This window comes from Astatotilapia calliptera, chromosome 4 (genome assembly GCF_964374335.1).
Source record: "Astatotilapia calliptera chromosome 4, fAstCal68.1, whole genome shotgun sequence".
NCBI classification, from domain to species: Eukaryota; Metazoa; Chordata; class Actinopteri; order Cichliformes; family Cichlidae; genus Astatotilapia; species Astatotilapia calliptera.
Window position 1 is genome coordinate 21,377,939 of NC_137425.1, and position 26,131 is coordinate 21,404,069.

Below are 26,131 nucleotides of genomic sequence, written 5' to 3' on the forward strand. Positions count from 1 at the left end.
TGAACTGTCCTTTTTCCAGAGTGCAATGATTGTACGGCATATGTTTTGAATGACTGTAAAAAACAAGAATTGAGTGCACAAGTTTGAATTTATTATCCTTTCTTTTATTTGACGGGCATGGATTAGTATTTTTTCACCAACAAGGAGGTTCCCAAAAAGCTATTAGCAGAAAACTTAGCACATCTAAGTTAAGGGAAAAGGCTGAGCCATTCCAAATGACAAAAGAACTGGATTGAAAGTCTGTGACAACAGGTCTTATAGAGTGATGAATGTGAGTTTGAAGTATTTGGTTGAAATTGTTGTCAATATGTATGGGAGAAGTCAGGAGAGAAATACAATAGTGTCTACAGCCATCTGCAAAATGGTGGAGGCCCTGTCATGTTTTGGGGCTCTATTTTAGCTAGCAGTGTTGGGGATCTAATCAAGATTGATAAAATTAAAAGCAGAAAGAAAAAAAAACTGAAAAAAAGAACTAGATTACATTATAATCTATGATGCAACAAAACCTTGAAAACATTTGATTGGTAGTGGCTTCATTTTTCAACATGACGATGATCCTAAACAATGTAAATGTACGGAAGAGTATTAGGGCCACCAGAAAAAAGTGGGCACGTCTTTTTTCTTCTATTCCAGAGTTCTGAGGAAAAAGTCAGAATTCTGAAAATAGTTCTTTTCTTTTTCCCTCATTTTTTGACTGACTTTCTTTTCTCAGAATTCTGACCTTAATCTCAGAACTCTGACTTTTTCATCAGAATTATTTTCAGAATTCTGAGGGGGGAAAAAAAGAAAATTCTGAGAAAAAAGTCAGAATTCTGAGATTACAGTCAGAATTTTGAAAATAATTCAGAGGGAAAAAAAGTCAGAATTCTGAGGGGAAAAAAAGAAAATTCTGAGAAAAAAGTTTGAATTCTGACCTTTAATTTTCCATAGAATTCAGACTTTTTTTCTCAGAATTCTGGAAAAGAAGAAGAAAAACAAAAAAACATGTGCCCACTTTTTCCCCCCAGTGGCCATAATCCTCTTCCATACTAATCCTCTTCAGTACAACTACAGAATTTTTCCATAATTTGCATGTGACGTTTGTATGGTTTAAAGGTCCTTATTTATATTTATTTATTTATTTATTTATTTATTTATTTATTTATTTATTTTTAGGAAATTCAGGACTTATTTGTTATCGATAGAAGCTGAAAGGCGTATCAGCGGGACCAATCACAGAACTCTAACTCTTTCACCATGACAAAATGCAGATACAAAATAACGCATACAATTTTAATCAAAAAAATTAAATCAAATAATTCTATAACAAATATATTCAAACTGAATTTAACGCCGTTAAAAGAAGCAAACAAACAAAATATTTCTTTACATTTTTTTTGTGTTTTACGCGCCCGTGATGACGCAATCACTGCGCGACGATGCCTAAGAAGATTTATATGAGTTCCCAGCAGGTAGTCAAACGATGACAACAAATTTAAAACAGGCCTTAAAAACCCACTTTGGGTTCGACACCTTCAGGTCTAAACTGCAGGAAGATGTTGTTAAAGCAGTCCAAAGAGGTAAGTCGGCTCATTTTTCCTGTCTGCCTCTCTGTTAGATGAACGTTAGCAAGCTAACATAACTGCTGTTTGTCTTTAGTTTTGAATGTGAGGTTCAGTTGGTTTTCACAGACAGTGAGAGACAGAATAATGTGTAACACGGTGGTCTCTGTGGTCTTCCTGCAGGTGACAGGGATGTGTTTGTGTGCATGCCTACTGGAGCAGGAAAGTCGCTCTGCTACCAGCTGCCTGCAGTGCTTGCTGAGGGCATTACTCTGGTTATATCCCCGTTAATCGCTCTCATTCAGGTTAGCGTCTGTCTCTAGCTCCTGAGCTCCAATCCAAAACCTTCGAATAAGTTTTGCAGTATCAGGTTTGCTTTAACCCCTGTTCGTGTTTCTATCCAGGACCAAGTGGATCACTTGAAGGAGTTAAACATCCCTGCCTGCTCCATCAACTCTAAGCTCCCAGTGAGTGAGCGCCGGTTGATCCTGGCCGACCTGGGGAGCAGCAACCCGAAGCTAAAGCTTCTCTACATCACTCCAGAGATGGTGGCCTCGCCCGCGTTCCAGCCCTGCCTGATGGACCTGTGCTCCCGTGGCTTGCTGTCTTACCTGGCTGTGGATGAGGCTCACTGCGTCTCGCAGTGGGGCCATGATTTCCGACCAGACTACCTCAAGCTGGGTGAACTGCGGGCTCGATTGCAAGGAGTTCCCTGTTTGGCCTTAACAGCAACAGCACCCAAGAATGTACAGGAGGACATCATTCAGTCCCTGAGGCTGTCCTCGCCGCTTTCTTTTCTTACACCCGTCTTCCGGAGTAACTTGCACTATGATGTGATTTTCAGGGAGCTGCTGCCAAACCCATACGTCCACCTTTGTGCCTTCATTAAGAAAACATTATCACTTGGAGGTGGATCTAACGGACAGGTTTGTAGACTGTAGGCCGTCATGTGTTATCCTTTTTACAAACAGAAATATTCAGATAGAGTAGCGACAGTTTGCCTAAGGGGTTTACATTTTTGGCCACAAGTTTAAAAATACTCATCATGGGCATGAATGTCATGCAAATTCTGAGCTTTTAATTACTTTTTTTTAAACTGTTCTTTTTGCATTGGGGAATGATTGTATGTGACTTTAAAAAACAAGAATTGGGTGCAAAATAATTGACTTGGGATTTTCTCTGATCCACACAGTGTCGAAAGTGTAGATACAGGCTCCATAAATAGATACAACCCCTATAATTAGATTAGATTAAATGTCCCTTAGCAAGTTGCATGTTGACCAGATGCTTTTGGTACCCAACTGTTAGCTTCTAGTTTAATTCTGGATGGATATTTGAATACTTATTGTGGCAGAATTGGTAGAGTTCTTTAAAGTGGTTGATTTCCTATCAATTCCCATCCTTAAGCATCACTTATAAAAAGGTTTAAACGACTTTGCCATTTACATTAAAAAAAAATAAAATAAAATAAAATAAAATAAAATAAAAATAAATAAAAAAACAGAACAAGTTTTTAATTATTGAAGCATTTTAGCAGCTGTATGTTTTACTTCTAGAATGACTTTTTGTTAAATTTTATTTCAGGATTGTTTGTGTGCCTTTTCTCTGTTTTATAACATTTCTGTTGTTATTAACGGCTTGATTGAGCTCACACAGCATTTTCTTGTGTGAATACAACTGATTTTGTTGCCTAGAGTGGAGGAATAACACTCTTTGCCATTTTCTTTCATGCAAACTCTGGCTTAATCAAACTGTCTGATGTTCGTAAACAGGGATGTGGGATTGTGTACTGTCGGACCAGGGAAGGTTGTGAGACGGTAGCTCACCAGCTGACGAAGCTTGGAGTCGTAGCTAAGCCGTATCATGCAGGTAAAATTATTTTATTTTATTTTTTACCTCCTTTTTTTTTTTTTTACCTCCTTTTTTTTTTGTTTTGTTTTTTTACATCTATATAAACTGATCAGGCATAAGATTATGAGCACAGACAGGTAAAGGGAATAACACTCATTAATCCTTCATTGTGGCACCTCATAGTGGGTGGGAAATATTAGAGAGCATTTTGTCCTCAAAGTTCATGTGTTAGCAGGAAAGGACTGGATCAGAGCATCACCAAAACTACATCTCTTGTGCGGCGTTCCTAGATGCAGTTGTCAGTATCTATGAAAAGTGTTCCAAGAAAGGAGCAGTGGTGAACCGGGGGTAATGAAGGCTGGCTATCCAAGAGATTAGCTACTGTAGCTCAAATTGCTGGACCAGAGAGCAATGGAAGAAGGTGGCCTGGTCTGAATCACATTTTTTGTGGATGGTCAGATGCTTAGTTACCTGGGGAACAGGATACCAGGATGCACTATAGGAAGAAGGTGAGCTGGCAGAGGCAGTGTTGTGCTTTGGGCAATGTTCTGCTGGGATCCCTTGGGTGACTTTGGGTTACTTTGACTTGTACCAACTACCTAAGCATTGCTTCAGACTATGTTAACCCCTTCATGGGACTTGTATTCTCTGATGGCTGTGGCCTGTTTGAATGGTAAATGGCCTGTATTTGTATAGCGCTTTACATGTTCAGTCATCCACCCATTCACACACACATTCACACACTAGTGATGGCAAGCTACAGCCGCCACAGCTGCCCTGGGGCGCACTGACAGAGGCGAGGCTGCCTCCCACCGGGCCCTCTGACCACCACAAGTAGGTAACGGGTGAAGTGTCTTGCCCAAGGATGTGCTGGACAAACAAGTCCAATCCACGGAGGCCCAACCTCGCAACTTACAGGACTTAAAATATCTGCTGCTAACATCTTGGTGCCCAACACCACAGCACACCTTTCTGGGTCTAACAGAGTCCCATACCTCGATGGGTCAGGGCTGTTTTTTGGCAGCAAAAGCAGAATGAGCACAATATTAGGCAGCTGGTCATGATGTTATGCCTGATCTGTGTATAGGATGTGTAAAATTGAGTGTTTGAGCTCTACTTTTGTAGGCTTGAAGGCAACAGATCGGACAGGGGTACAGAATGAGTGGATGCAGGGGAAAGTGCTGGTTATTGTGGCTACCATCAGCTTTGGCATGGGAGTAGATAAGGCCAATGTCAGGTGAGGCTGCAAATGCACAGTTATCACTCGCATTCTTCTTGTATCTAGTTTTTTTTTTTTTTTTTTTTTCCTGCCATTGTGTATTCAAATGTTTCTGCAGATTTGTAGCTCACTGGAACCTCGCTAAGTCTCTGGCCAGCTACTACCAAGAGTCTGGGCGAGCGGGGAGAGATGGCCTGCCCTCCGCCTGTCGCACATACTACTCCCCGAGAGATAAGGAGCAAATTAATTTCCTCATTCGGCAGGAAGTGGCAAGAAAGCAGGTCAGATTAGCAGCAGAGCAGGATGGAAAGCTCTTTGCTGCACAGTTTTTATATGTGTTTAAATGTGTCTGCAGGAAAAACGGGGCTTTGCAAAGGACACTGACAAAACCGCAATGACTGACTTTGAAGCCATGGTGTCTTTTTGTGAACAAGAAGGGTAAGTAAAGGATTCACACATGCGGTGACAGGTTATAATTATTGTTATTTTTATTATTATTTACATACAGATCAAAGCATAACTGACAATAAGTGCAGGCTTAAAGCATTACATCATAACATAACGCCTTCACCTGTTCCACAGTATGTAACGTGCAGTTTTAGATAAAGAGTGCATTTCTGTTTCTGGACAGCAGAGGGCAGATTTCCTCTCTTACCATCCTTTGAAAGCTGCTTCCTGCTTGAGGCTCTTGACTAACTCAGAAGTCTGACTGCCAGTTCTCATTACTTTAGAGTGACACATCATTATGTTTAGAAAGCTCTGAGAAAAAAACAATCCAATCGGGCATTCCCAGTCATTTCTCACCGTTTGCCTAAAGTTAGTTTCATACACGTGTTCAGTCCTGTATGGTCCAAGAAGTTTCTGCCTGATTCACACACAGCTGGAGTTGGCCCTGCCCTGTCCTCAGGGATCGCTGTTGGGAGTGCAGTGATGCTCCAAGGAATGTGGACTCTCCTGAAAGCCTGTTGACTCGAGCAGGTGTGTTTGGCAGCGTTGCAGGACATCCTTTACGGTGTTTGGCAGGTGTTTTGTTGTCCAAGGGTTGAGGTTCTTTAGTGCTGCACAGCATGCACCCTGTACAATTCTTGTGTGTGTGTGTGTGTGTTTCTAAAACACGATCAGGACTCGCTGTGTGGAGAGCTTGCAGTTGTGTCTGTTTTTGCTCAAAGGTCGGGACCCTTTAGCTTCCTCTTGCGACAGCAGCAGCTGCAGAAGCTCGCGCAGGTCACCACTGTGATGAGCAGGACTACAACTGTGGGAGAGCAGCAAATAAACAATGTCATGACCAGCTTATTGATGAACAAGCAATGTGGGGGAAAAAAACATATCGACCAAAAACTCACGAATAAAAGTTAGCAGGACGAAGAAAGCTCCCAGCTCTATGGGGTTGGCGTTGGGCAGACCTTGAAGCTTGACCCAGATTCTGCCAAGGATGTTCAGCGTCTGTTCTCTGGCATCCATCCTAGTGAAGACAGGTATACAGCACCTCTTTTATTTCCCTTGCAATCTAGGTATTTCTCCTGTTGCTCACTGGTGACACTGTGAGTGGGGCGAGGTGGAATTGCTATTTACATGTCAGAGCTAAGCAGTTTTTCAGCCTGTGGTTTAGTGGGCGGGTTGTCATGAGAAGGCAGGAATCTCACTGCCCGAGAAGAAACGTGTGTCTGATAGAAAGCGGTAAATGCACTGGTGCTTTTTCTGTGCCTGAACAATTTTAATCCAACCGGGTTTAAAAGTGTTCTGGAGGAACAATATTCTGCTCTGTCATGCAGGCTGTAAGAGGTGGGGATCGAACCGCCGACCTTCGATTAATAGAGAAGCTGCTCTGTTTACGAGAGTATGGTAAACAGACGGGCTGATTCACATATGGGTTGAGTTAACAAGAGGAACAGAACGAGGCCCTTCTCTGTGATAAATGTGTTAATCAGACGGCTCTGCAGACACTTCAGTGTGTGCAATGGGCGGTGGTAGGGTGGCAAGTCATTGAGCTGGTGCTGAATTGCTGGAATGGGTGTGACAGCGTGTGGCATTTCTAGTTTTGAGAGTTCTTTGTAACTAACACTTGCAGTATGAAGCATAAAAGGATAAAAACTATTGAAAATAACTACAATATGAGTTATTACACTGGCACTGAGGACAAAGCCTGGAAACTTGGGGGTCAACATGACGTCTTGATAATTCAGAGGAGTTATGGTAGTGTATCCTCCTTCTGATCACATGCTTTTGAGTATTCTGGATGTAAACATCCTGGTTCCAGAAGTGTGGATAAGGTGGTAATACTATCCAAAGTACACTGTTAGAAATCAGGATACTGTGGCATACCTTAGCCAGGTTTCACAGCTTTCTTTGTTCTCAGTGGCCGAGCTGGTGACAGATCAGATCAGGGATCAACTCCACCCACAGGATCTGTAAACCTGCACTGTGTAATTTATGCAAGTGTATGTGTCTCGTGTTCCTTGTCAGAAACCTGTATCACATATACTCAAAACCAGGATGAGATCGGGGGAAGATTTGCATGATCACAAGCTAACTTGTCCTTCCTGGCTTCGAAAATTTAAATGTGGGGAAAGGTTGTGCTGCATTGCTTTAACTGTGTATAAGTGTAATGTGTTGTTTCCAGTAAAATCCAGTAATACATATCTGCTCTGCTCACTGGAAAAAAGCCACAGAGCTAACTCAGTACTTTTATAAAAACAGCTTAAATGGGCCACATGTATTATAGCTATGCTACACACAGTGATGTGGGAAATTAATGCTACAAAATATTTTCATGCTATTTTTTAAAAATCCTAGTATGAAAGTGTAAGTCAGGAGAAAAGGAAGGATTGATTTTCCAACCATGCGGGCTGTTCCTACCTGAGACCGTGAGCTTGTGTGGAACGCGATGCTGATTAATAACAGATTTTGGAGCTGACTGTATGTTCGTTAAAACGATGAACAGTATTTACAGATCACATGCATGTGACTCTGAGAAATTCTCTATTTTTAAACACATTTTACACATTCGTCTGCTTGAATTGTTTTTCTCACGCTGCGCTCGCACAGAAACATTTAAAAGCACTTACCTGCTGATCGGAAACTTCTTGTCGTTTCTTTGTTTGTTTGTTTAGTTTGGGGGTTTTTTTTTTGGGGGGTTTTTTTGTGAAACTTGGCCGAGCCTAAACTGTCAGAAATCGCAAAACCAGTTGGCAATTAGGAGTCGGTCGGAAACGTGTCATTCTCTTCTTTCCCCTGACGGAGCTGCCAGCTGAGTGCCTTTGCTTTAGGCTGCGTGCTAATTTGTTTGTGGGGACGTCATCCGGAGGAGGAGTGGTGCTCGGGCGAGCCTGAGATTAGCGGTGGAGGTTGAGATATAGTTAAGAGGGTTAATTCCACTGTCACTGATGACAAACTGCACGTGAGGGGGGGAAAGTAGACGATAACAAATTTCATCCGGCGCTCTTCTGCCCTCTTTCACGCTGCTCTGACTCCTCAGTCGCTTTGAGTCTTCTCATCTCTTCCCCTCTTCCAGGCTTCTTGTTGCTCCCTTTGTTTGTTTTCTTTGGTTTTTTGATTTGTGGCTGTCTCATACGCGCACATACAGAGTAGTTACTGCTGTGTCTTACTTTTCTTTGTCTGCCTCAAAGGCTGTTTTCTCTTTGATAGTCCTGCTTCACAGAGCTTTGTTTGCCTCTCTGTCATTCCCCACCTCTTCTAGTGCTTCTCTTTGTTTCATGAAAGGGAAGGTGGCAGCATTTCCACTTCTAGCAAGGTAGCTGGTATGTTGCTGAAATGACTCGTCTAATGGGCTGTTTCCCAAGTGCTGGTGTGTGTGTGTGTGTGTGTGTGAGAGAGAATACTGGCCGTTGCGTAATGCTGGATATGATAGTGTGATACAAGAGACCTTTTTTCTGAAAAGAAAATCCCGTCTAAAGCAGGGATTGTGAACAGAAACATGCTGCAGAGGAAGCGGGTGACCTGCTGTCAGACATTAATAGTATTTATTTATTTTTTTCAAAAACCTTGAAATTGTAAGAAAACAACGCTGAACGACTGTTTCCAAATCCAGACTTTGTGCCTCTGCATCCATCCTTCATATCCGTCGATAACAGTTAGTTAGGGTTAGTGTTGATGCAACTGCGTTGTGTTTTTCATGGGACAAAGAGTGGCGCTTGACCTATTTCATAACAAAAGTATTGATTATGGGGATTGATGTGGTGGTTACACAACAACTAAAAGATCAATATTGTTTCTAAAACATTATCAGAAAGATGAGATGATGCCTTTTTGCAACTGCAAACTGCAGAGTGTGTTTTCTTTAACTCGTCTGTTCAACGGTAGCTCTTTTCTCGTCCTGCCACCAGTTGCCGCCATGCCACCATCTCAAAGTTTTTCGGCAACACGGCGCCGAACTGCGCGGGGTCCTGCGACTACTGCCGTAACCCCAAGTTGGTGCGAGCGCAGCTGGAGAGAGCGGCCACGCTCAGCACCAAGATCGGTGCGGCTCAGAGCAGCGAGCCCAAGGGAGCGTTCGGGTTCCAGTCGGACACTTATGGAGGAGGAAAGAAGGGTTACGGCTTTGAAAGGCAGGACGATTTTTAGTGATGTTGTGTGAAATGTCCCGCTTGCATTTATGACTTGATGGTTGATCCTGTAGGTTAACACCGATGTTTTGCTTCGCAGGTATGATGAAGGGGAAGGTTATAGTGAAGATGATCCTTTTAAGAGGAAGAAGGAGTTTTCTGAGCTTTTCAAGAAGCAGATGAGCATGCGCAAGGTGATTACCACAAAAAAAGAAATAGAGAAAATCAGCTCATACTCTTTGGGTAAAATATATACGTTATTTCTAAATGTAAGGACAGCATCTCCAGAGTGTTTGTGTTGTGCCTCTGCACATCTGTAAGCCATCTGGGGCTATCAGGCCCTGTAAATGCTGCTTTTGCTAAATGGCTCCCACATGTTCAGTGGAATTTTTACAACATTTGAACTAAAGTATTCCTCATCAGGTCCAAGAGGAGGTTGGCCAAACTGTTTATAACATAGCATAAAAAGCAGGAATGCCATGATTATTTAAAAAAAGTAGAAACTGAGCAGGAAGAACAAACAAGTCATTATAGTGTGTGGAGAGTTATGGAGGTTATTGATGCCTCAGGGCTTCGTTGCTCAGAGCTTCATTTAAATGTTGCTAGCTTAAAACTATGGTTCTTTTATCTTTCTTTCTTTACACATTAAAGAGACATTCTGCACTTCAACTACAGATGCACAGGCTTTTGGACGATGATAAAATGTTGTTAATTGTGGTGGATATTAAATCAAGCCATCATGATGCGATTGAAGTGCCAACTTTCAGCTTTAACTCTGAAAGTTTTTACAAAACTGTCGCATTAGCTGTTTGGAAGCTACAGACATTTGTACACACAGTCCCCCGTTATCCGTCTTTGTGTTATTTTCATGAAATGTTAAGCAGAAGAATATCAGAGGTGGATTCCAAGTGTTCACGGGAACTGTGAATGTGAGCTCCAAAGACACGCTGGAGCAAGTGAGGGAGGCATCATTAGACTGAAAAAACAAAGTAACTATCAGAGAGAGAGAGAGTGGCCAATCACACAGTCATGTTCTTTCTTAAAAATGCTGAATGCACTGACCAGCTCAGCAACATCAAAACGCCTGAAAAACGTGGATGATGACAGAATTATTTCTATGGTTATGAAAAACATCCTTAAAATGTCAAAAAAAAAAAAAAAAAGTCCTTAACAGTCATCATTAACAACGTCTAAAATGGAGATTGCTCGATGAATGGAAACAGAAAGGCTAGATCACAAAATATCCAAAAGAGCCTGAAAACAGTTCAGCGCTGAGAGAAATCTGGAGATGGAGAGAAACGGCTCGTGATTAGAAGCATACCACATCACCTGTCAAACATGGCGGAGGCAGTGATATAGATGGGCATGTGTGGCTGCCAGCGGATATAGATCACTAGCTTTTATTGATGATGGTGACTGCTGATGGATGTGCACAGGCCTATACTCTCTGCTCAGATTCAGAAAAATGCTGCAAAACTGATCAGAGCTTCACAGCACAAATGGAAAATGACACAAAGCAACTCAAGAGTTTCTGAAGGAGAAGAAATGGAAGATTCTTCAATTGCCAAGCCAGTCAGCTGATCTCTAACCAACAGAGCATGCTTTAAAGTTATTAAATACAAAGCTAAATGCAAAGAGACTCACAAACAAGAAGCAACTGAAGGTGGATGAAGTCCAGGCCAAGCAGCTCAAGGGGGGAAACGGCAGTCTACGCTTCATCCAAGTATTAAAAACAATCTACACTCAACAAAAATATAAACGCAACACCTTTGTTACTGCTCCCATTCCCCATGGGATGGACGTAGAGACCTAAAATTCATTCCAGATACACAATATAACCATCCCTCCCAAACAGTGGTCACAAATCAGTCCAAATGTTTGGTAGTGGGCACATCTGCTATATTGAGATAATCCATCCCACCTCACAGGTGTGCCACATCAGGATGCTGATCTGACATCATGAGTAGTGCACAGGTGTACCTCAGACTGCCCACAACAAAAGGCCACCCTGGAATGTGCAGTTTTGTCTCACAGCAAAATGCCACAGATGCCACAAGCAATGAGGGAGCGTGCAATTGGCATGCTGACAGCAGGAATGTCAACCAGATCTGTCGCCCGTGCATTGAATGTTCATTTCTCAACCATAAGCCGTCTCCACAGGCGTTTCAGAGAATATGGCAGCACATCCAACCGGCCTCACAACCGCAGACCTCGTGTAACCACACCAGCCCAGGACCTCCACATCCAGCAGGTTCACCTCCAAGATCGTCTGAGACCAGCCACCCAGACAGCTGCTGGAACAATTGGTTTGCACAACCAAACAATTTCTGCACAAACTGTCAGAAACCGTCTCAGGGATGCTCAACTGCATGCCCGTCGTCCTCATCGGGGTCTTGACCTGACTCCAGCTCGTCGCCGTAACAGACTTGTGTGGGCAAATGCTCACATTCGATGGCGTCTGGCACGTTGGAGAGGTGTGCGCTTCACAGATGAATCATGGTTCACATTGTTCAGGGCAGATGGCAGCTGAGAATGTCCCAGTTCTTGCATGGCCAGCATACTCACCGGACATGTCACCCATTGAGCATGTTCGGGATGTGCTTGACCGGCGTATACGACAGCGTGTACCAGTTCCCACGAATATCCAACAACCTCGCACAGCCATTGAAGTGGAGTGGACCAACATTCCACAGGCCACAATTGACAATCTGATAGACTCCATGCGACGATGTGTTGCACTGCATGAGGCAAATGGTGGTCACACCAGATACTGACCGGTTCTGGGTCCCCAGACCCCCAATAGCGCAAAAAACTGCACATTCCAGGGTGGCCTTTTGTTGTGGGCAGTCTGAGGTACACCTGTGCACTACTCATGATGTCAGATCAGCATCCTGATGTGGCACACCTGTGAGGTGGGATGGATTATCTCAATATGGCAGATGTGCCCACTACCACACATTTGGACTGATTTGTGACCACTGTTTGGGAGGGATGGTTATATTGTGTATCTGGAATGAATTTTAGGTCTCTACGTCCATCCCATGGGGAATGGGAGCAGTAACAAAGGTGTTGCGTTTATATTTTTGTTGAGTGTAGATTAGTTTCTCCAGTTCATTTTAATAAACAGTTAATGCAGAATTATTTGATAACCCCTTGAATTAAATGAGAAAGTCTGCACATTCAGTGATGTGATGTGTACAGAGGCAAAACAACAAAAAATTGCGTCGTGGTCCCAAAGCCGTATATAATAAATGCTCACTGTTGTCTTCTATGTTCTGGCTTTAATACACGTGTGAATACTGAAGGCTTCCCTTCTGCCTGTGCTCGTGTTTATTTAGGGTAACGACAGCAGTCAGAGGGAAGAGTTTGTTCCTCCAGGTAACGTGTAACACGAACAGTAAAAATGATTGTGAATAACTCTCTCTGTCCTGTTTTGTAACCGGTGTTATTCTGCTGTGTAGATATCAACTGCCCGCTTAGAGAGGCCAGCAGCCAGAGAATTCCCAAGCTCAGTGTAAAGGTACAAGACAAAACTTGAACACTACGCACACATTCCTCATATCTGCTGCATTTATGAACACGTCCTTCAGCGACTCAGGCCATGTGATGAGAAAAGCAGCGTTAAAAAACCCAAAACGCAGCAGCTTAAAAGGCTGTGGCTCGTTGGTGTTTGACATTTTGTACAGTAAAAGCAGAAAGTGAGCGTTTTCCAAGGCGTTAATAAGATTCATATTGTATTTCAGGCCAGAGAGCACTGCCTGTACCTCCTGCAGGAGGCACTTCAAGGCCAGCAGGGGGCAGAAGATGCACTCAAGTACTTATCTAGATTCATTCAGATTTTTTTTTTTTTAAACATTTTTCCTCAAACATAAAAATACTGCAAAAAAAAATAAAAAAATACATATAACTAACTTTTCTCAAAGTGTCGGCATTTGTCTCTCAGCTCTGACAGTCTGTCCTTGGCGGTGGATATTGAACACGAGGTCTTCAGAAACAGCAAGTCCTCTAACTTGTACAAAGCTGTGGTGCTAAAGAAGGTAAGTGCAGGCTTTTTGTTAATGTCTCATTGCCATATAGAGGGAAATGTTTATGCTTAGCTCTATTATTCTGTCAAGGTAACAGAGATGAAGAAAGCGGCACCTGCTTCAGCAGGTCGAGATAAAGCAGAAGGTGCTAGGAGCAGCAGCGGCAGCGATTCCAGAGAAACAGAACTCAAAGAGGCTGGATCCTCCTCTTCATCCTCGTTTTCTGATGAGCCGCAGGGGTTCACGCTGGCATCTGAGGTGTACTCGGTAACATTGCTTTTCTACTTTCCCAGATTTTTATTTTTTTTTTATTTTTTAAAGGAAAACTGGAGGTTTTTGTGGCTGCAGAGTATTCAGAGGAAAACATGTTTTCTTTCCCCCCCAGCTGAAGCGTAAGAGGGTAGGGGCAGGCCAACGGGGCTCTTCTAACCCCTTCATAACTGCTAAGGATTTAATAAACCCCTCCATGTTGGAAACAGGGGCTAACAAAGGTAGGACAAGCGGCGGATTTTTCAATGGCTACTCAGGAGAAACCATTATGCAGGGAAAAGAAGCCAACACAGATGCATCATCGCCCATCAAAGCCAAAGCAAATGCCGTCACGACCTCTCTGAGCAGCCCGACTAAAGGAGGCAGAGCCATGAGCAAGAAGCAGCAGAAGCTGGCGGAAGCAGCAAAGAGTTTCCACAACATTTCTCATTTTTTCATGAAGAAACATACTCCAGAGAAAAGCCAGGATGAGGAGGAGATGCCGAGGGAGCCCGAAGCCACTTTATCTCCCGCTCCAGCTTCCATCTCCCAGGAATACATCAACCAGGAACCACACTCACCTGCTGCGTCAGAAGGAGAGAGCAGTGCTGCACAGTCAGAGACTGAGGATGTGATCCTCGTAGAAAGCAAATCTGAGATAATTGTTATACCTGATGATGACGAGGAGGACGGAGCTGATATTGCAGAACCAGTTCAAGAGACATCTGAGCAGGACCTGACGTCCATCACAGAGTATTTGATTCTTAATTTGATCAGAAATAGCGGAAAAAAGCCTTTTATTGACTTTTAACTGCTTTTTCTTCCCCCTGTTCTCCCACAGACAAAACAAAGACGAAGAAGAACTTAAACCAAGTGAAGAAGAGGTTAACACAAGTGAAATTCCCGGGGTAGGTGTCTGTACACCCACAAAAGTCCTTCTTGAAACAAGTCTTTCCGCTCAGCAGTTTGAAGCTAGATGAAGTGCTCCAAAGGCTTTATAAGTTTGTCCAAAAATAAGACTTTTGGACAAATGTATAAAGACAAAATAAGACAAAGTAAAGTTTTAAGAGATTAGAGTTTGAGCATGATAATCTGTCTTACACTCAGATTGGGGTTTTTCCACAGGAAGTCAGTTGGCATACAATTTTAGCATTCACTGTATGGACAAAAGAACTGGGCCACCTACACATTCAGCAACTGCTCGAGCAACTCATGGAAACTCATGACATGAAGCTCCTGGCGCACAGTTTCTGTGCTGATGTTAATGCCAGAGGTTTTGAGCTTGTCAGTTATTCAATCAGTGGAGCTTTAGCAACTTTTACGAAATACCAAATAGCGTGTTCGACAAAGCACCTGAAGTATGCAGGAGTGGGTCGAAATCTGTCACTCTTCAGTTTTCCTTATAATTTCCTGCATAGCTTCAGACAATATTGAATTATCAGTATAGAAAAACACATTTAGCCTCTTTCTACAATCCACACAATCTAAATCCAAAGTCTCGTTTTTGTTCAGCATAATTTCTCTTTTCTATAACAGACTGAGCATCAGCATGATGGGGATAGATATTAGTTTTAATAGAAAACTCCTCATTAAAGTCCATGTTGTAAAGAAGGGATGTCAAACTCATTTTACATCGTGGGCCACGTACAGATCACTTTGATCTTAAGTGGGCGGCCCAGTGAAACTCCTTTCTGATAGTGTAAAGATGTTTAGCCACACATTTAATCCCCTATATTTTTAAATATATCTGTTCTGTGAACCATCTGTAAAAATCATAAATTTCTCTAGTATGTTGTGAAGGAACAGTAATACTCTGTTATTTAATGGTTTATCTCTTAGAGATATCTCTTAGGACCATGGGGGGAAAGCCATTAAACATATGAAAATACAGTTAAAATTCTAAAATTTATACCATCCTATACATTTTCCAAAGATATCCAGATTGGAGTCTTTGGCAGGCCAAACCATAGATTTCAGTTCTGCCTGGAGTCCTGAATCTGACTTTATGCTTGTGAACAATCATGACATGTGTGTCCAGGTGACAGATGACATGAAAACCATGACGGAGTCTCCCCCTCCGGCGAAGCGCAGCCGGCCCGGGAATGAGAGCAGCAGGAGAGTAACCTTCAACCCCAACGTGCAGGAGAGAGCCCTGCACCCAGCCACTGACTCGCCCAAGCCTGTAACACTTAAGGAAGCAGCTGATATCGTGGTCCGCTACCTGGACCCTTTTTACACTCAGGGAAAGTTTGCCACAAAGGTGAGCGAGTGCTGTGTTTGTAAAAAAAAAAAAAAAAGTAGGTTTGCGATTAAAAGCAGAATGATTAAAATTCTTTCTTTATTTCGCAGGAGCTGTTTAAGTCTTTCGCTCGCTACCTGTCTCACCTTCTTACAGAGGGAAGGAGCAGGGGGAAAGGCCAAGGTAAAGGGTGCATGGGAAATTTCTAACTTGCAGTTTGCTTTGTGTGCTGGTCCTCTTTAACTCCAGCCTCTGGGTCCACAGTGAAAGCAGAGGCCAAGGCTCTCATCAAGAAGTTCTTCAGCAGCGTCCAGCGCTGTGAGAGCGAGGCAGACTGGAAGCACCTTAAGAGACCTCACAGCTGTAAAACCACAGCCAAAAGTGAATGAATGGGGGGAGGAAATATGTAGCCCTTCCTCTTTGACAGTGCCTAAACTTCTCCGGTTACGATGACCTCAGGCTTTGTCACAGATGCCTGCTGACGAGGTTTATGGTCCACTTGCTGCTATTTTGTTATTCTTTTAAAATGTTTTCCAGGATGGTTGCTGATACTGTAACTTGGGTTAATAAATAGTAAGCAATAAAACAGGGACAGTTTTGCAGCCTGAGAGATCAGACAGATGCATGTGTGAGACTTCTTTTTAAACTGCAAACTGTGTGTAATTCACATGGTCTTATTACATCACAGTGCAGAGTTATGCAGACCCAGTGGTGCTTGGAGCAGGAAGCCAGCTGAGGTTTTTCACAGGCTTCTCATAGCAGGAAAAGCAGAGGTGTAATTATTGGCATTCAAACAACAGCGTGCGATTTTGAGCAAGCTGGTTTGGGGATCTTCCAATGTTGCCATACTGGAACATTTAATCCCTTCTCTTTTTGTCTGGTTTTTTTTTGTGTGTGTGTGTGTGTGTGTGTGTGTGTGTGTGTGTGTGTGTGTGTGTGTGTGTGTGTGTGACAAGTAAAGGTGTGTCAGAAAGCTAAAATACTGGTTTGTTGTACAGTGTCTGCAGCTCTCTGTTCAGGAAACATTAAAAATGCTGTCACAGTTGTCCTCTGATAGCCGTCTGTCACGTTTAAGATGACATTCATGGTTGGGTGGTGTTTAAAGATGGGGTCGTGAAGAGCAAAAAGACTTTGAAGCTGTTATTATTTTCTTTTTAATAAATTTTTTGTGCTATTAAAAAGGGAATAAATAAGCCATGATTTCCTTGTTGTTTCTCTGACATTAGAAAGTTCAAAGTAAGTCATTGAGATTTATTCTCTGGGGACGGGGGAGGACGGGGGGTGCGTGTGTAAGTCAATGGGGGAATAAAATGCACAAAACACATGTTTTAATGCTTCTGTTTCTGGCAGACTATCTTACTTGCTCTTAAATTTTATGTTTTTGTTTATTCGTCTTAAATACTGGAACCAGTTTTGTTTTTTTTTATTCATGCAATCTACTGTGAAACTGTCCAGCTTGAATTTTCCTGTATTTAAAAATATTCTGTCTCTCAGCAGGGGGAGAATCTGTGATGCAGGGCTTTTTCTTTTTCTTTTCATTTCCTAAAACATGGTTTCCAATGATGAAAGCATATAAAAGGCGACTGTATCAGTCCCCACAGTCGGGAAGAAACCAAAAGCAAAGATGGCCACTGAGGCCCAGCTGTGGGGAGTCCTGGTGGCCACAGTGGAGCCAATCTGTGCTGCAGATTGTTCACAATAAAGTCTGTGTCGAATACAAAGTACCAAACAGTGTGAGACGTCTCTTATTATTGTTGTTATTATTAACTGTACAGGAGACGTCCCTGGTGGGGACGCTGTCAAGTAAACGATGATGTCATCTTTAGTAGTGCTGCTTTCAGGAACTCCTGCTAACGTAGGACTCAAGAGCCTCCCACACTTTTTATGAGTAATGTCATTGCTTATGTTGGTAAATACACAGTAGTCAACATCATTTACGAAAAGGGTGTGTATATATTTTAATCTTCATGATTATGTGTTAATTTACCTACATTATAAAGAATCCGGCCCTTTTTGGCCACTTAAAATGTGTTTATAGTACCATTATGTTTTACTTGTTTCAATTTCCGCTGGCCCTTTTGGCCAGATCTCTCTTTTGTAAGCTTTGGATAGTGGCCGGATCAATCCAAATATCAATAGTATTGATACGAACGCTGATATTGGTATCGGCTCAATATCAATATTTGCAGTACTGCACAGTAAAATGGTCTGTTAAAAAAGTCTATTAACCTCACTGATAGGGTAAAAACAGCACTGAATTCTTTAAGGGAACAGTAGAAGAAGAATCTCAAAAGACTAACGTTGCAAACAGCACTTTTCTCCCACAGCACATAAACGCAGCACCAGCAGCGCTCGGTTACTCGGTTGCCGCCAGGCTGCCAGTCTGCGTCCGCTGCTGCTGCTGCACATCAAAGCCTGATGAGACACCGAGGAGACGCTGTCAGCCTCCTCCAACCTGCTTCACGTCGAGGCCGCTCGGATGCGGGGTGCTTCATATCTGCGGACGCTTCGAGAAGAAAAAGGAGAAGGAGCAGGTGCACCGAAGTCCCCGCCGCCGAGGTTTCCTCTCTCTGAGTGATTTGGGGGGGCTGTTGTTCGTTGTCACTTCCGGGCGAGCAGTCGGTACCACCGGCAGCTCACATCGCCGGCGGAGGAGGAGAAGAAGAGGAAGTTCGGCAGCATCGATGCTTCGCGCGGGGAGGATGGAGGAGTTTGTCACGGAGGAAGAGGAGCCGTGGTACGACCAGCGGGACCTGGAGCAAGGTGAGCCCACTCCTCCCAACCCCACCCCTTTTCTATTAGCAACCGCTGGCCCCCGGGTGTTCATGCATTTAGAGGTGGGTGGAAAACCGGGAGGAGGTTGCACCTCTTAAAGGCAACTCATGCACGAGTTGGAGCTGCCTGCCCTTCATCTCATCAATTACTCCGATCCTGTCAGCGGTGGTTCGGACAGCAGTCCTCCTGTCAGACTGACTGAATGTCTTCCTCTCATCTCAAGCTGTTTTTCTCTCTCAAATCCATCAGCCCACTTGCTGTGGAGCTGCATGACGTTATTTTGAGTGTATGTTCCTAACAAAAAGGTCAGCACAGTGTGTGCAACAAATCCCCAGAACTTTGTAGATTTTTGAATAAAATGAAAGAAGCAAAGAGCAGCAAAGGCAGCTCAGACTGTTTATTGTTGCTCCTCCTTGCTGCTGTGTGACCAGCCCTGCCAGAAAAATGGCTTTAAAAGGCTGCAGTTTCACTGAGAGTGCGTCTGAGGAGAGCTGTGCTCTGGAAAGCCTGCGTCCTCCTGCAGCAGCATCACCCCATCTCCTGATTACCTGCTGACCCAGAGAGCTAAAGCAGCTTTGTAGCGTCATTGTGCAGCATGCATGGAGAGGCAGGTGGATTTGACTCCCTGTGTGTGTGTCCATCATCAGAATTTCATCTCAGCATTATTCAGCATACAGACTAAAGTCATTAGCCCCCCCAACCCCACTCTGTTCCCATCCCGCAGGCTGATCTGATTAGGGAGCCCCAGACGAAGCCTCCTTAGTGGAGATCAGAGATTTGAGGCTTTTCGGGGTCAGACTGGAAGCGTAATTACCGTCAAGCTCTCACTGTGCCACACAAATACACTGTGTGCACTTTAGAGCCTGGCATCATTTTGCCCCAGAAATGATGCTGCGTTATGCAACTTTTCTGCTGCCGGATCTACTATTTGGTGACACCACCCCCCTCGCCTACCCACCCCCTACCTCTGTGTGGTTATTAGAATCAGGCAAACATGGAAAATGAGTCCTGGCAGATGGTGTGGTTAGTCCTGCAGCTTCATCTGACCTGTGAGGGGGGGCCTGTTGCATGAGGAGTTAGAGTTCAGTCCCTGTGATAAGGATGACTTTCTCAGCAAGGCCTCCTGCACAGAACTCAGAAGTTATATAACAGAAGACTCTCGGCACGTGCCCGCCACAGGGACAGAAGCGGCGCCGTGACTGTGAGGTGCCGTGCGAACTCTCCTCCAACGCCTCTTCCTCAGCTCATTAGCGCTCTCCGGTTCAGGCTGGAGTTTTGCTATCTCTTCTGTCTTGTTGAAGCATGTCCTTGCCTCCCCTCGCTGCGTTTTAGGCGACAGAGAGGATGCACAGCGTGCACAAATGGAGCTTGTTAAATATGTTAGATAAGGCAGAGGTGTTACATGCAAATGAGCCCAATCGGATCTAATCTTTTGGGTTTTACACCTGCAGAACTGCATGCATGCAGGCTTGTGTTTTTATCCTCTGCGTTGGGTTGAAAAAACACTCCATTCACTGCTCAGTAATGGATGTCAGTGCCTCTCTGTCTCCTCCCGTCCCTCCACTCCCCCATGTTTGTTATGAGCTCCAAGTATACAGAGCCAGCAGGATTCTCCTCCTCCTCCTCCTCCTCCTCCTCTTCAGTCCAGCTTGTTTTTATCCACCAGAGGAGAATGAATAATGGATGCTTCACGCTGTGTCAGAAAATATCAGCAACTGTTAAGGTGTTGTCAGAGCTCAGGCTCCTGCTGTGCGCACAACTGCAGGCTTTTATCAGCATGATGTGAAGAGAAACCAATCTGCAAGACAACTATTGTGATCTTTAAAATAAATGCACGGTAATATTTGGTGCCTGTTCTCTTTATCTTGGTTTTCATTAAGTCATCCACAAACAAGCGTGAACAACTGGTTTTAGCCGTAAAGCCCTGAGAGCGAACTCTGCTTATGTCTGTCCTTCTCTCCCATCTCTCGTCAGACCTGCATTTGGCAGCGGAGCTCGGCAAGACCCTCCTGGAACGCAACAAAGAGCTGGAGGACTCTCTGCAGCAGATGTACATCAACAACGAGGAGCAAGTGCAAGAGATTGAGGTGTGCTACTCCTGGGCTGCTGCCTGTCTGTGTTCCTTTCCTACTCAGTTATGGTATAAAGTGAGGGGAAGAAATGGCAGAAAGCAGCACGAGTGTGTGAGAAGAAAAAAACACGTGCAGAATGCGTCAGCCTCTTCACAGCTCAAAATCTGCATGTGGTGTTAGCGACGAGGCTCACCGAGGGTAAAGTAAACACCTGATGAGAGCCTCTGAAAATGTATTCTCAGTCTTAGAGATAGACACACAAAGTCAACGTATCGAATTTTGGCGAAACCTGTATATAAACTCGCTAGCCACTATATTAGGAACACCTTACTAGTACTGAGTTGGACCCCATTTTCCTTCTGCGCTGTCCTAATTTTTTGTGGTACAAATTTCAAGTCAAGTCAAGTGGCTCTATTGTTATTGCAACCATGTGCAGTGATACAGTACACAGTGAAACGTTCCTCCGAGGCCATGGTGCTACATATGACATATAACAGACAATCTACACAGCACTGCATAAAGTGCAATGTGCAAAAAAACAAAACAAAGACAGTGCAACACCAACCTGAACAGAACGATACAGACACAACACAGTGCATGCACAACAGGGCAATAGAAATGTGCAAAAGACTGAGCATTGTGCAAAAAGCCACTTGGTATATGAGGATGAGGGTGTGTGTGTGTGTGTGTGTGTGTGTGTGTGTGTGTGTGTGTGTGTGTGTGTGTGTGTGTGTGTGTGTGTGTGTGTGTGTGTGTGTGTGTGTGTGTGTGTGTGTTAATCCAGTCACTGAGTGTTCGGGAGTCTGACAGCTCGGGATAAGAAACTGTTTCGCAGTCTAGCAGCGAGGGCCTGATTACTCCGGTATCTCTTGCCCGAAGGCAGCAGGGTGAAGAGTGTGTGTGGGGTGTGTGGGGTCCTCCACAATGCTGTTGGCTTTGCAAATGTACCAAAGTGAGGTGACTGTGGAGCCCATTTAAGTACACTGAACTCAGTGTCATGTTCAAGAAACCAGTTTGAAATGATTAGTTTTGTGACATGGTGTGCTGTCCTGCAGAAGGTGGATACACTGTGGTCATAAAGGGACAGGCATGGGCAACAACAATACTCTGGTGTCTGTGGTGTTTAAACTATACTCAGTGGGAACTTATTAGTGCAGTGTGCAATTTTGTGACCTTGTGTAATTTATAGCCTCAATTTCTTGTTCTTAGTTGGCAGGAGTGACAGCTGGTGTGCTCTTCTGCTGCTGCAGTGTTCAGAGATGCTCTTCTGCTTACCTTGGTTTTAATAAGTTGCTGTGGACTTTCTATCAGCTTGAAGCTCTATGGCCATTCACCTCTGACCTCTGACATCAACAAGGCATTTTCTCCCAGAGAACTGCCGCTCTTTGTTCTGACCATTCTCTGTAAACCTTTAAGTTAGATTATTAGATGTAGATTTTCCAGTGTTCTGGCTTAGATGTCTCACAGTTTTGACTGACACTACCCACGAGATGAACTTTTAACCCATATGAACCCCTGTGAACTGTAATTGTATAAACGTGTGTATTTGGGTTAGTTTGCATTCTTTAAAGTACTTCTACCCTGTGCTCCCAGGACCAGTCTGTTCTCCAGATGTAAACCATTAAGATCCTCTCATTTTAATTGCAAACATGCGTCTCTTGCAGTACCTGTCCAAGCAGCTGGAAATGTTGCGGGAGATGAACGAGCAGCACGCAAAGGTGTACGAACAGCTGGATGTGACGGCCAGAGAGCTGGAAATCACCAATGAGAAGCTGGTGCTGGAGAGCAAGGCGTCGCAGCAGAAAATAGACAGGTGACCCACAGCTGCTTTGAGCCCACGCTTTCACTATACGTGGTTGGCCTCTGTGGGAAAAGCAGTGAGCCTGATGTAACAGTCACTTCGTAATCAGCTGAAGAATGTGAGCCTTGCTGCGCTGACAGACCACTCCCTCCACCTGAGCAGCTGGTTTTAAAATAATCGGATTTAAATAATCAGGGATTACATTATGTTATGTTGGTTTGTAATGCTGAGTCATTCCAGCATTGAGATAAAGGTATGGTGTAATCAAAATGGAAAAAATCAGTGATCTGTGTGTGTGCATGCCTGCAGGTTAACCAGCACCATGGAGACCCTACAGAGCCAGGTGGACAGTCTCACAGCTCGGGTTGAGGAGCTGCGAACTTTGGAGGAGCTGAGAGTCCGCAGGGAGAAGAAGGAGCGTCGCAAGACCATCCACTCTTTCCCCTGCCTCAAGGAGCTCTGCACTGCTCCGAGGTCACTGAGCGTCAGGAAATGATTGGTGTCTTTGCTGTCTGTAACATAGAGCTAACAGTAACTGTAACATGTCCTTTGTATGCAAAAAAGTATTTCATTTCTTAGTTTTTTTGCATATTTGTCACTTTTTTCCAGATCATCAAACAAATACTAGACAAACATAACCTGAGTAAATGCAAAACATAGTGTTTAAATCATGATTTCATTTATTAAGCGAAAAAGGTATCCAAACCTACACGGCCCTGTGTGAAAAAGTAATTGTTCCTTAAAGCTAATAATCAGTCATTGTCAATGAGTCTTTCACATCTTTGTGAAGGAATTTGGACCCACTTTTCCTTTTTTTTAAATTCAGCCACATTAGAGGTTTTTTAGCATAAGCGGCCTGTTTAAGCATATAAATCTGATTGAAGTCCAGGCTTGGCTCCAAAACTTTCACTGCTTGTTTCTTAGCCATTCAGAAGTGGACTTGTTGGTGTGCTTCAGGTCATCGTCCTGCTAGATAACCAACCCAGTGAGGCCTTGGTATGGCGAGTGAAACCGAACTTTTTTTCTTTCCAAAAGATGTTGTTAATCACAGTTAATTCCTGACTTAACAAGAGAGGCAGTTACTTTTCCACACAGTGCCAGGTAGGCTTCAGTAGCTGTTTCCTTATAAATGATGAAGTCATCATCTAAAAACTGAATTCTGTATTTGTTCAGGTTATCTTGGTCTAGTATTAAAATTAGTTTGATGTAAAACAAAAAAACCAGAAGGACTTGAATGCTTTATCACTGGACTGTATTTATAGTGTGACTGTGCAGTGTTTGTACATGAAATTTGAATGAGATTGGTCACAAACGCAGCTCACTGAGTGTTTTTTTTCCTGTAAGGTATGAGGATGGTTTCCTGCTGGCCAATCCGGGTAGCGTGGACCTGGCCGAGCGACAGCCGCTGGATGAGGAGAACGACCGTCTGAGAGACATCGTGTCGTCGCTGCACTCGGCCATGGCTGCAGAGCGGTCCAAGCGGGAGGGTGCAGAGAGGGAGTGTGCTGCTGTGCTGCAGGAGTTTGAGCGCCTGGAGCAGCGTCTCCTAGGAGCAGAAGGATGCCAGCTGCGGGTTCAGGAGTTGGAAGCTGAGCTCCAGGAGATGCAGCAGCTCAGGAAGTCCAGGGTGTGTCTGATTGGTGACATGGAAGACGGCCTAGAGAATCTGCTCAATAACGGCCCTGAGACTGACACTCCAGAGGAGAGCCCAGGGCAGGAGGACGGAGGCGAGGGAGGTGCTGGAGAGGCTGGGCAGCAAGGAGGACCGGTGAGAAAAAGCTGCAGCGACACAGCCCTGAACGCCATCTCAGCTCGTGACGCAACCGGTAGACGGCAGGGGAGCTACGCCCTCCACGCCAATGGCGTGCGCAAACGGGGCATGTCCATCCTGCGGGAGGTGGACGAACAGTACCACGCGCTGCTGGAGAAGTACGAGGAGCTGCTGGGGAAGTGCAAGCGTCACGAAGAGAGCCTGTGCCACGCAGGGGTGCAGACCTCGCGCCCCGTCTCCAGGGATCCCTCCATGAAGGAGTACAACATGGCCGCCGCGGGGCCTTCCACCTCCGGAGACGTCGTGATCGCCGCCGCCCCTCCTACACCCCCTCAGACTCCCTCCACCCCTGAAGCCCTGGAGGGGATCAGCAGGCAGGTGGAGCAGGTGGACAAACGGCTGAGCCAGAACACGCCAGAGTACAAGGCGCTGTTCAAGGAGATCTTCTCCCGACTGCAGAAGACAAAGAGCGACATGAACACGAGGAAGAGCAGAAAGACTAACAAGTGAGGCAGAAGCATTTCACTACATATCGTACTGTGTATGACTGTGTACGTGACAAATAAAATTTGAATTTGAATTTGATGAGATACTACAAACATCTCAGTTTACCAAACTGTTTAAAGGCTTCTCATTTAACCGTTTGGACACCCTTCACTGCTGTATCCTGTTTCACATGAAACTGCCAAAGGGATGGAATGCTTCTCCTGACTGTAACTGACAAACTATCTGAACGGAGGGTTTTGTTGTGACGTCGTTTGTAACTGATGCTAAAAAAAAAAAAAAGATAAACACTGAAGCCAAATAACAGGCCAACTTTCAGAAGCTTTAAAACTTGCAGCATTTACAGCATGCATCTGGCTGATAACACAAAAAAAGCTAAATCTGTCTTTGAGAAACAGGAATCGCAAGCTTTTGAATGGCTCAATGAGCTTAAAGCTTTTTGAACTCACCGGATAGCACAAAAGTGTACCTCCTGAACAGGCAGCGATGCTTCTGCATCTTTTTCAGGGATTTATTTCATCATTTCCACACTGTGCTGTCACATGATCCAACTTGTTCCTGTAATAGGCTGTTTTAATGTTTCCTGTTGATTAAAATAACTACTGCATCAACCATGTTCTCCTTTTTTGTTTTTGTTTAAACCTCTGCCAAGGTGGTTTAAATACATGTTTTTGTTACTGCTTGCATGTGTGCTGCCAGTCTGTCTGTAAATGCAACAGCTCGGAAAGTTTTAAATGAATTCTGATAAAACAGATCCATCAAGCTCAACTTTATGATTTATTAAAAATCAACAAAAAGCCTTGTAACTTAGAAACTACGATTCTTAACATGTACAAAGTAGCCTGTAAAGATTTCTAACGTGTCACATTTGACCTCTGACCTCTCCTTCAAGGGCAGTAGATGATCCAAAAGTCAAAGTGATAATACTATTAGCCGATTTTTTTCTTACTGCCATTATTTGCATCGACAACATATCCCCAATGATATATGAGGATTGTAAATATCATGGTACTTTGGACCTCTGACCTCTTCTTCGAGGTCAAACTTTTAAAAATAAGACATGTTAAGAAACCCTGCTTAAAACTCTGCTGCCTTTGTTTGTACAGTGGGGCAAAAAAGTATTTAGTCAGCCACCGATTGTGCAAGTTCCCCCACCTAAAATGATGACAGAGGTCAGTAATTTGCACCAGAGGTACACTTCAACTGTGAGAGACAGAATGTGAAAAAAAAATCCATGAATCCACATGGTAGGATTTGTAAAGAATTTATTCGTAAATCAGGGTGGAAAATAAGTATTTGGTCAATAACAAAAATACAACTCAATACTTTGTAACATAACCTTTGTTGGCAATAACAGAGGTCAAACGTTTACTATAGGTCTTTACCAGGTTTGCACACACAGTAGCTGGTATTTTGGCCCATTCCTCCATGCAGATCTTCTCGAGAGCAGTGATGTTTTGGGGCTGTCGCCGAGCAACACGGACTTTCAACTCCCGCCACAGATTTTCTATGGGGTTGAGGT

The 26,131-nt window shown here is 44.0% G+C and overlaps 2 protein-coding genes and 1 long non-coding RNA gene across 3 annotated transcripts; 2 read left to right on the top strand and 1 right to left on the bottom strand.

The window, feature by feature from the left end:
* Positions 1-1,400: 1,400 nt before the first annotated feature.
* On the top strand, positions 1,401-16,627 carry recql5 (RecQ helicase-like 5). The gene is made up of 19 exons (XM_026165368.2): positions 1,401-1,559; positions 1,725-1,846; positions 1,946-2,467; positions 3,314-3,410; positions 4,518-4,629; positions 4,730-4,892; positions 4,967-5,049; positions 8,955-9,176; positions 9,274-9,367; positions 12,512-12,551; positions 12,635-12,693; positions 12,917-12,987; positions 13,117-13,210; positions 13,289-13,465; positions 13,584-14,200; positions 14,289-14,355; positions 15,486-15,707; positions 15,797-15,869; positions 15,951-16,627. The coding sequence occupies exons 1-19, from the start codon at positions 1,463-1,465 to the stop codon at positions 16,073-16,075; spliced, it is 3,057 nt and encodes a 1,018-aa protein (XP_026021153.2). The 5' UTR covers positions 1,401-1,462; the 3' UTR covers positions 16,076-16,627.
* LOC113021034 (uncharacterized) lies at positions 5,082-8,412 on the bottom strand. Its single transcript, XR_003272255.2, has 3 exons — positions 7,677-8,412; positions 5,955-6,073; positions 5,082-5,863 (listed from the first exon to the last, which is right to left on the bottom strand). It is a non-coding gene; the product is annotated as an uncharacterized LOC113021034 (long non-coding RNA).
* A 1,388-nt stretch (positions 16,628-18,015) lies between the features above and the next one.
* Positions 18,016-25,220, top strand: cdr2l (cerebellar degeneration-related protein 2-like). Its single transcript, XM_026165374.2, has 5 exons — positions 18,016-18,449; positions 20,436-20,548; positions 22,198-22,346; positions 22,644-22,808; positions 23,679-25,220. Exons 1-5 carry the CDS (start codon positions 18,371-18,373, stop codon positions 24,613-24,615), a joined length of 1,443 nt encoding a protein of 480 aa, XP_026021159.2. The 5' UTR covers positions 18,016-18,370; the 3' UTR covers positions 24,616-25,220.
* Positions 25,221-26,131: the final 911 nt, after the last annotated feature.